Consider the following 9,969-nt stretch of genomic DNA (forward strand, 5'->3'; position numbering starts at 1 on the left):
AAATCCTTTTTATTTTCACCGAAAACAAATATAATTTTACTTTTCCAAGAAGACTTTAAATCCATAACTTATAGCATAATTCCAATTAAAATCAAAGTGTATAACCCAACCAATTCTTTTCGATCGAAAACCGAAAAATTTAATAAACCATGTGAAGAAAATCATAAGCTAAAATCCTTTCCAAGAAATATTCATCAATTTAAATAATTCGTCAAGTGAAATCATATTTGTAGACTTATATACAAAGGGAATTGAAAAACCGGAATCCGACATTTATTCACCAAATCCCAAATCAGACTCAAGATGCTTAACAAAATTGAAATAATGAAATTTCATGAAATTCTTTTGAAAGGTCAAAGTTCACTCACATAATTTATTTCTAAATCAAACTTAAGATAATTAAATAAACAAATTCATAAAGTATAGAAATGCGTTTTAAAAATAAAAGTCCACTCACAGTGAGAATCCTAGCTCCGATCCTCTGCCGAATCGTTTCGGGCCGCGGTTGTCTCTCCTATAAAATAGACAATCAACGAAAATACAATTAGTTCCGACTCAAGGCACTTAAATGTAAATGTGTGCTAAACTTAACGTCACACCCGACTCTCAATCTAACTCGATGATTCCCAACATCCACTCGTAGACCCAAAACTCCTACGTAAACACTCCGAAAGCTCCCTGACTTAGCCTAACCAAAAACATCATAACCAAGATCCATAACCAACTCTAAAGTCGTCTTAAGGTGTGAGTTTGGTATCAGAAAAGTCTCAAACTTCTGTCCAAACAGCTCTCGGCTTCTCCAACAACTTCGGACCTAGTTAAGGTCAATCACCAACTTAGAAATCACTCTAAAACATATCTTATTTTCAAGGATTGACAGTGGGGGCTCGAGACTGCCACTGGTGCCGTCCAATGTGGTTGTTTTCAAGACCAAAATAGCCAAATAACACAATTTCATCAAGACCCACTCAACTTCTCAAACTTAAACATCCATTTAAGTTCCTAGGATTGAAATCTTTCCAAATAAATATCAAGAACAGCCCTCAATCCGAAAAACCCAAGCAACCCGAAATGGCATCAATCCCAGAATTTACAAAATTTTCAAATACCCGAAATTGAACAACATTAGTTTAGGGAAATGAAAACCCAATGAAAAGGGAAGAAATCTCACCAAAAATAAGGATGAAAAGGGCTGGGATTTGGCCGGAAATCCGGCGAACAGTGGCGGCGGCTGGGCTTTCTCTGGCCTCGTTCTCGCGCGTGTGGGAGCTGGGCTGTAAGGGGGAGGTTGCTGGGGGCTCGCCGGTGGCCTGGGCAGGTCGGGTAGTGGCCGGAATTGACCGGGCTGGGCTGGGCTGAGCTAGTCGCGCACAGAGGAAAGGGGGAGAGAGAGAACTCGGGGAGAGAGAAGGCCGGAGGGGTGGTCGGCGCCTGGGGGAAGCTCGCCGGAGCCAGAGGCTGGCCAGAGGTGGCCGGTGATGGTGAGTGGGGTGGCTGGGGCTGGTGAGCGCAGGGGAGAGGGTGCGGGAGAGAGGAAAACCGAGAGTGAGAGAGAGAGAGTGCGGGGGTGATAAATAGAAAGGGAGAGAAGGTTCTAGAGAGAGAGAGAGAAAGTTAAAAAAAAATCAGATTTTTAAACCCAATTTGTCATTTTACGAAATTGCCCCTCGCTTCAAACGCCCATATCTTCCAATCTGTAACTCGGATTGAAGTGTGCTACGTGTCTATGAACTCGGGGGATCGAAACCTATCTAACGGACCCAAGGTCAAAGTCGAAAACCCATTTATTTTAAAAGTCAACTTTTGGTCATGCTTAAATTAAAACAAAAATAAATATTTAAATCAAAACCCTTTTTATTTTCCAAATAAATCTCATAATCTTTAAAATGCAATTCCACACCTTAAAAAATCTCTTAAAAACATAGTTAAATAAAAATTTAAATTTCTAGTGAAAATTTGGGTCGGGTCGTTACAATATAGTTCTGTATATAAGTGTCTCTGTCGCTGTCTACATGCAGACTTGGAGTTGAGCATACTTTTTTCAAAGCTAGGTAGACTTAATTAATTATTTGAGGGGCATATATTATATGATATAATTAATCTGTGGGCAGAAAATCTATGTATATGGATCTCATGGCAGGCTGTTATCTGACAAATTAATATTAAAATAGGACAGTCAATCAAACGAACACAAGATGATCAACTAATTGATTGAATTCTTTAATTCAGAGAATAAAACTAAATTGGAGTAGTTGTGATATTGTTGGCTAAAATGAAAATTCGAATACACTACAGAGGAGGTAAAGTGTAACTCTTTTTGAGAGCAGGTAAAGTGTAACTTGGCCATTGTAATTCATCCACAATCTTATATTAAATCTCTTCATACACTCTGCCTCCCAAATGAAATTGCATGAATTTTTCTAGTTAATAAGAAATAACAATTAAATTCATATTCAAATTAGAAGTTTGAAAAAGTAAGCTAGCCAATTCAACAAATTGGGAATGATAAAAGAATAATTTCTTTTCTCTTTAGTGTTATTTATGAAATTAGAGAATTGGTAAACCATGTGGATATGCTTAATTATTACTCTATGCAGGCATATACCAACCACTTTTACATCGTATCTTAAATTTTCTACAAATATGGCGCCACATGTTTATGTTATTAAAACTAAAGCAATGAAGCATGAGAATAAAGAAAGTAGTCACTAACATAGTGGATTAGGAATGTAGAATTTAATATTGAATTAGAGGATGCAAATGCAATTATCATTAGGAATGATATGATTTACATCTTCACTAGAACTCTAGTGGTGCATCAATAAAAAGGCCGAGAATGGTGGATGCTTGGTGGTGGGGGGACCAGTTAAACTTTAAACTGAGCCCTATCTTGGAAATCACGTTCAGCTCAACAATGCAAATAATATATCATTACACACATTAATATCTTATTTGTTCATAAAAGGAGTGCTTGTATTTTCATATTCATATTTTCTCATCCACCTTATATTAATCCACCATTAAATTTGAAAAAAGTTATAAAAACACTCTTCCTACCCACCTATCTTATTCCATAATTCTTTTCTTTCATAAACCATAATTCTACTCAATCATCAAAATTTAAAATTGATGATACTATTTGGTTGATGCCTATATATCTATTAAAATGTATGATTATTCTATACCCTAAATCCTTATTTATTTATTTATAGTTTTAGATCAAGAATTTATTCTATTCTAATGTTTCTTTTGATTTTGAAATTGAATATTAATTTTAGGGATTTAAATTGAAATTTAGGAATGAATTATAGGAAAGTAGGTGTTTGAGTTAGTATATCAAATGATATTATAGTAATAATGAGAGATGAAAAGAGCGTTTTTATATTATTTTTTCAAATTTGATAGTGAGTGTAAAAATAAAGTGGGCGAGGAAATAACATAGGTGGTAAGAATATAAACACTCTTTGTTAATAATAAGAAAAGTTATGAGTGGACCCAAATCTTTTTTGGTCAAAAGTCAACTCAACTTTGAATAATAAAACATTATTATATTTTATATATATATATATATTTTTTTTGCTGAAACACATAAAACAAGTGATATAAGTTAACCACTCTTTTAGTCTTTTATTCACACCTATATATATCATAACACATAAATTATGGGAACACTAGAATAACCCTATAGTGAATTATGAAGGGCATTGGCTGTTTCCAAGATTCCTTTCCTTGGGAAAGGAACTGTTTCATCGTTTAATCTCTATTATGATCGGTTCGTTTATTTGGCTGAATAACAATTAAAACTCCATTAGACAAACTCAAGCTCACGTGATTATGCGATCGATATGTCAAAACACAAATTGAAATCGTTGGATTCGTTAGTTAACTTTTTTATGGCTGCCCGATATATGAAAATAAAATATTAAATATGAAAAGAAAAACGAATCTGGCCTCTTTAAACATGTACATGTGCTTAGAGCCCTTAGGCTTGTAGTACTACCTAATTATAGGCATGTTTCAGTACTTGCTAGCTAGCCTAGCTAGCTAGTTGAGCACACCAGGATACATTAATTATTCATACACATAACTTAACCTCATTACTAGGAGATTAAAGAGCTTGGTTCTGCACTCTCTTGTCTGTTATATATACAAGTTGGCCTTTTTGTAAGTAACATATCATAAATATTTGGAAAAGATTTATTTGTTATGTTCTTGCTCTTTTTAGTATGTTCCAAAAAATTTGGTGGTTCAAAACTTAATCCTATCCATTCAAACCGGCCGGATTCAACTCAAACCAATTCAATTTATTCGGTTTCAGTTATATGATTTTGGTGGGTGGGGTTGTTGGTAAACTCATATTATATAATAAATGTTGCCATACATGGCTTTATATGATTATATGCATGCCCATATGCCCAATTGGCATGAATGTGTGTGTGTGTGTGAGAGAGAGAGAAAGAGAGAGAGAGAGAGAGAGAGAGAGAGAGAGAGAGAGAGAGAGAGGAGTAGTTTTATAATTATGTTCTGGTGGACGTGCATGCATTGTGAGTTATCTCAAGTACTTGAAAAAGTGAGAAGTATGGAAGAGAGAGAATCTTTGGTGGGACTCATATATAGCTAAAAACACTCTTTCCTTGGCTTTGGCTTTGCTTCTCTGTCTCTCTCTCTCTCTCTCTCTCTCTCTCTCTCTCTCTCTCTCTTTATGTACTATATCCTAGTTGTAGTTGTTTGTGTAAGCAGTCGTTGTTCTGTGGCCCAAAACTTGACAAAGCAATAGTACAATGGTTGTTGTGAGAAACGTGGAGTGTTGTGAGAATGTCTTATATAAGTGCTTAATAGGGTTTTTATCTAAATCTCTTTATGTATCAGAACTAGGTTCACTCACCTATAGTAGACCAAATGATCATATATACTCCACATAATCTAACATAAATTATCCACACATATAAATATATTAAGTGACGTAACATGTGCGGGTGTGAAAAATGTAATGTGCCATACTCTAATTTCCTTCAACTGAGAGTTGAGAGAGAGAGAGAGAGAGAGAGAGAGAGAGAGAGGAATTATATATGTCATATCCTTCCTTTATCTTTCTTAAATTTGTCCCCACACTAGCTTTTGCTCTGACTCTCTGACGTCCCACCATTATTCCCCACCCTTCACCAGTCACCACCCTCCTCTTACCTTTGCTTTCCCATGATTAAACATCAATCGATACAATACCCACCTTCTTTTTCCCCTCTTTCTTGTCCATTTCCTTTTTCTTCAAATTTTTAGTACCTTCTTTCTTTCTCAGTCTCAGTCTGTCTCAACTCACCCACCATCTGTTTTGGTAAAAGCCATCAAACCCACAAGCCTGTTCTGTCTTCAGTTCATCATCAACCGTACTATCTGACAACCAACACTGAAGCACATGTCTCCAAATTTAAAGCACTGTGAATGGATATCAAGGAGCTAGCTACCCAATTGATCTTGATCATCTTGATGGTGGTACTTTGCTCTGCCATCCTTCTCTAATTTTTACATGTTCTTGTTTATGTGTGATTGCATAGAAATCACCAGTTGATAGTCTTTTATTTTATACTAGCTAGGCTGCTTTCAAATGTTGTTGGATTCAGGGTCTCATGTATATTGACCACTTTCAATCCCTGGCTACAATTCTGATAAGTGGCCCTCAATTCCCTTCGCCCCCATGTTTTGGAATAGTATCTGAATTTGCTTAGTCTAGAAAAGATGTTTGCTATATATTTTATTTCATTTTTCTATACAAAGTTAAAATTTTCCAAAAATATTTCAGGATGAGATACCAATTATGTGTTTATGGCATGCAATTCCTAGGTCTCTCTAATCTAAGCTGTCTTCTACAATCTTTATTTCTTCTAGTAAGTTATACCACTTCTAGATTTAGTGTTCATATAATAAATTTCAAAACCAATTTCCCCTTAACACCTCCCCAATTCGTTAATTTGTATGAAGTTTTCTTGCAAAAAAGTCACCTAAAACCTTACTTTTGGCTAATTTGAGGGTGAATATGAGTCGAGTACTAACTTGCTTCAGGGTAGATATTGACAGAACTAGATTCCATGCTTGCATGTTTTATGATATACTTGTTGTTTTCTTAACCATGCTTTAGATTCTTGGCCTTGGTTACCTTTCCTTATAACATAGTTTTCATAGATGTTGTAGTTGTGTATTACCAGTTCTAAGTCCTTTGTCATTTTCTTAGAATTTCATCTTTCTCTTATCCTCTTACTTGACTGGAATTTGTTTATGTTTGACTAAAGTTGGCAAATGTTTTTTTGGTGTAACTAATTTATATGTTTGAAATTCCTTTAGTGCAAGTGCTTATATAATTATAAAAGTAAAAAAGGATATAATACCATTAGTATGTGTTTTATCTCTGAGAGAGAGCTCATTCACTTGATTGCTTGAAATTTTGAGTGGTGTTTTCTTTTTCCCTAAAATACATCTTCCTGCTCTGTGCATGTCTTATCACTTATTGGATACCTGCTTTTCTAATTCTATCCTGCAAAGTTTTTCCTTGTAAGAATCGATTGGACGCGGTGGCTTAGCCTTCATGTATCTCTTTTAATATATATACTCCTCTCTGTGGCATTTCAAGATGCTGGCCTCTTCTCTTGTTTTTGAAATAAAACAACAGAATGTTTCATTTGTTTGTAATTCTATGTCTTTTGATGATGCTAATGCCTATTTGGGCGTGTTTGCTTTTAAGAGATGAGAATTGTAATCTCATTCTCTCTGCCTCTATATCTACCAAAAAATTTGCTTACAGATGGGATCACCACAGAACCAAAATCTTTAGCATTGGATTCTACTATTTGAGTGAGCTTTGAGCACCAGATAATCTATGGGTTAGGATGAGTTGAATCTTATTTGTTTAGAAAATTGTGGTATAATGAGAGATCATAGTATCGGTGGCAATAAGGACACCTTAATGACCGCTTGTATTCCATAGTCCAACAACTTTTAAGAATGGAAAGATTACAAGGGTGTTGCTTAAATGAAGTTAGATGACAGAAGTTTCAAGTGCTTTTAATGTTATATGACTGTGATTTTGAATTTTTAATATTAGTTATCTAAAGTCTACATTATAGAAATATGAACTGAGTCGACATAATGACACAGAGATAAACGAATTTTTGGAGTTATGTATACAGAGGAAAAGCTGATTAGGATGGTTTTGGTCTTCAGAAACAATGTAAAATAGAAGGAGCTGCCAATGTTGTTCAAAGAAAATGTTTGGTAATCAAGGTCCGTGGCAAAGATAAAAGAACTTATGGATAAGTATGCTGCAAAATATGTATCCCTAACTGCAAAGTTGGAATAAGGTTTCGTTGCAATGATAATGAGTTGTAATGAGCTTGATTCTTTGAGGTGTATAAAGGGATTACAAGAATGTATTAAGGAAATGTAAAAGAAATTAGTCTAAAATAAGCCAAAATATGAGTGGCGTACAGAATGTATTAACGGATTGGACCCATTACTTGAATAAAGGCATATAACTTAGGGGTGTGTGTGACATCTTTAAATATTTTTATGTTTCTATCTTTTTGCATTCATACTCTTTGTTTAATTTATAATACTTGGTACTTGCACTTCAGATTTTTTATGTTTCCCCTCTCTCTGCTCCGGATTTTAAGAGTTTAGCTTTTGTATATTGGTTCTTTAAAGTTGGACAGATACTTATAGGGTAAGTTGCAATCGATCAAAACATAAGAAATTAGTTGTGATGAATCAAGAAGTTTATACTGTAATTTTCAAGTTCATCTTTTCCTGTCAGGTGAAAGTGAATTCTTATATGTTGTCTATTCTTTGTATCTCAAAGTGCAGGATAAGATCATCTAGTCCTTACTTATCGTGTAACAGACTGGCTCAATCCGATTATTTCAAGTCGGATATGTAAACTGTCTCCTCAACTAAAAGACAGCTCAATCATGAAAACAAACAGCTTTGACCTTGAAGTGGAAGCCCCATCAAAAAATGATTCTGATGTTAGCAGTCAAGTTGCTTCAAACATGTCCATCCAAGAAACTTCTGCTAATACCTCCAATGATAGCATCACTAACTCTGTCCATCATGCAAATTCCATTGCACCTCAAGAAGGGTTGCGGCCGATTTCCCTTGACTTGACTCTTAGCTTCAATAATGAGGATTTAGGGGGAAGGGATTCAATAGGACTCTCATTGTCAAGCACAAGTGAGAGTAGTAATGAACCTGCATCTCATAAGACAACAGCAGCCGCCATTCCACGAGTTTTTTCTTGCAATTACTGTCAATGCAAATTCTTGAGCTCACAGGCTCTCGGTGGCCACCAAAATGCACATAAGAAAGAAAGGACACTGGCAAAGCGCGCTATGCGAATGAGTATTTTCTCTGAGAGGTATGCCAGCCTGGCATCTTTGCCTCTTCACGGATCGTCATTCAAGTCGCTAGGAATCAAAGCACACTCATCCCTGCATCATGGGTTTGCACCACCAGTATTGAGGCCTGCTGAGATTGGAAACAGTACTGCAAGGTTTGAACATGGGTATTTGGGTGTACCAATTTTCTTGGTGGATGATGGCGCGGAGCTGTCATGGCCTGGTAGTTTCCGTCAGGTTGCTGAGAGTAATACTCATCCAAGTTTTGTACTGACTGAAAGTTCAAATATAAATTTTGAGATCACACAACCAGTGGACATAGACAACTCTACACCAGATCTCACACTAAAACTTTGAAAGGTTTGGTTCCTACAGGCTTTGGTATTTCTATATGTTGTTGTTCTCTCCTGTACAGTGAGATACACATGAACCATTTATATGGCTCAAGTTTATATTCTTTCCCTTTCTTCTTATTTGCAGCACTTCGATGTTTTTACCTTGTCAGTGTATAAGAGCTCTATGAGGATTATTTGGGAGCTCCTTTGCGATCTTGTGACATAAATGTTTTGGTTTGCCATGGTACTAGTGCTAACTCTATGCTCGATCATCTTTCATTTGCCCTTTCTTGCCCCTACATGACCGTGGAGCATGGATTCTAATTTTTATAGAATTACAATCATTTCAAACTTGCACTTATATATATCCTCAGTTAATTCTATGTTACATGATTTTTCTCTGATCGAAAACTCATTGTATTCTGCTCCATGGTGCATAATAAAGTACAAATGTGGTTTGTTTTGTCTTTAATTTCTGCAATGAAGGGACCTGTATATGCTCAGCCCACTAGCTATTATGAGCTAGCTATATGGTATATATAACTTGTAGCTGAATATTTGATGTGAGAGTTCTGGTCTTCTGCAATATTTGATATACATTTCTTAAACTTAAGCCATGCTGGAGCCTGGAGTGAGTCAAAACGCAGTTGTTAGGGAGGCCAAGTCTTGTTTGATGGTTGAAATGTGCTTTGGAATGATCTTCCTGTTACTATAGAAACTGTGACAAATATGCATATTATAATTTTCAAAGTAAGCACTTTTACTTCCCTTATAAAACACAATTTACATCTAAATCTCAAGTACATAAGTTAGAGCATTCAACCCAAAACCAATCGCTAATAGGTGGAGAGGTATATGAAATTATATATTGTAAGACAAGGTTCTAAATTCCTGATATCAGATACTTTGAACATTAGGTACATATAGTGTCAAATATCATGGATAAAGAGGCAGAGTTCAATTTATCAGTTATCTGTTGTAAATACATTATTAAGTGTGGCTATTCCTGTAATTAGTTGTAGGGGCATACTAGTAAATATTAAAAACCTAGTAAACCCTACCTCTATATAAGAATATTTATAAGATGAATGAAAGTGACAAATCATATTCTCTCTGCCTCTCTTTTCCACAAACCCTATTTTCCACATACTTTTACAACACGTTATCAGCACGAAAAGTTCTTTGGATTGTGGATCGCCAAACAAAATAAGATCATCATTCAATCTGTTCTTCAACCAAGTAGGTTTTATAAA

General features: G+C 35.5%; 1 protein-coding gene across 4 annotated transcripts; it reads left to right on the plus strand.

Annotated features, from left to right (window-relative positions):
* The first annotated feature begins 5,115 nt into the window (after nucleotides 1-5,115).
* LOC147286365 (zinc finger protein 7-like) lies at nucleotides 5,116-9,214 on the plus strand. Of its 4 annotated transcripts, none has more exons than XM_086240188.1 (3): nucleotides 5,116-5,487; nucleotides 7,847-8,741; nucleotides 8,862-9,214. In XM_086240188.1, exon 2 carries the CDS (start codon nucleotides 7,956-7,958, stop codon nucleotides 8,736-8,738), a length of 783 nt encoding a protein of 260 aa, XP_086096314.1. In that variant the 5' UTR covers nucleotides 5,116-5,487; nucleotides 7,847-7,955; the 3' UTR covers nucleotides 8,739-8,741; nucleotides 8,862-9,214. The 4 variants fall into 4 exon arrangements, with proteins under 4 accessions (XP_086096314.1, XP_086096313.1, XP_086096311.1 ...); XM_086240187.1 differs by having other exon boundaries at nucleotides 7,852-8,741; XM_086240185.1 differs by having other exon boundaries at nucleotides 5,116-5,490; nucleotides 8,862-9,213.
* Nucleotides 9,215-9,969: the final 755 nt, after the last annotated feature.

The sequence above is a fragment of the Dryas octopetala genome, chromosome 4 (assembly GCF_963921425.1).
Source record: "Dryas octopetala chromosome 4, drDryOcto1.1, whole genome shotgun sequence".
In the NCBI taxonomy this organism is placed as follows: Eukaryota; Viridiplantae; Streptophyta; class Magnoliopsida; order Rosales; family Rosaceae; genus Dryas; species Dryas octopetala.

Coding starts and splice junctions, on each gene's coding strand:
- LOC147286365 (XM_086240188.1), top strand. CDS start 7,956: ATGAAAACAAACAGCTTTGACCTTGAAGTGGAAGCCCCATCAAAAAAT.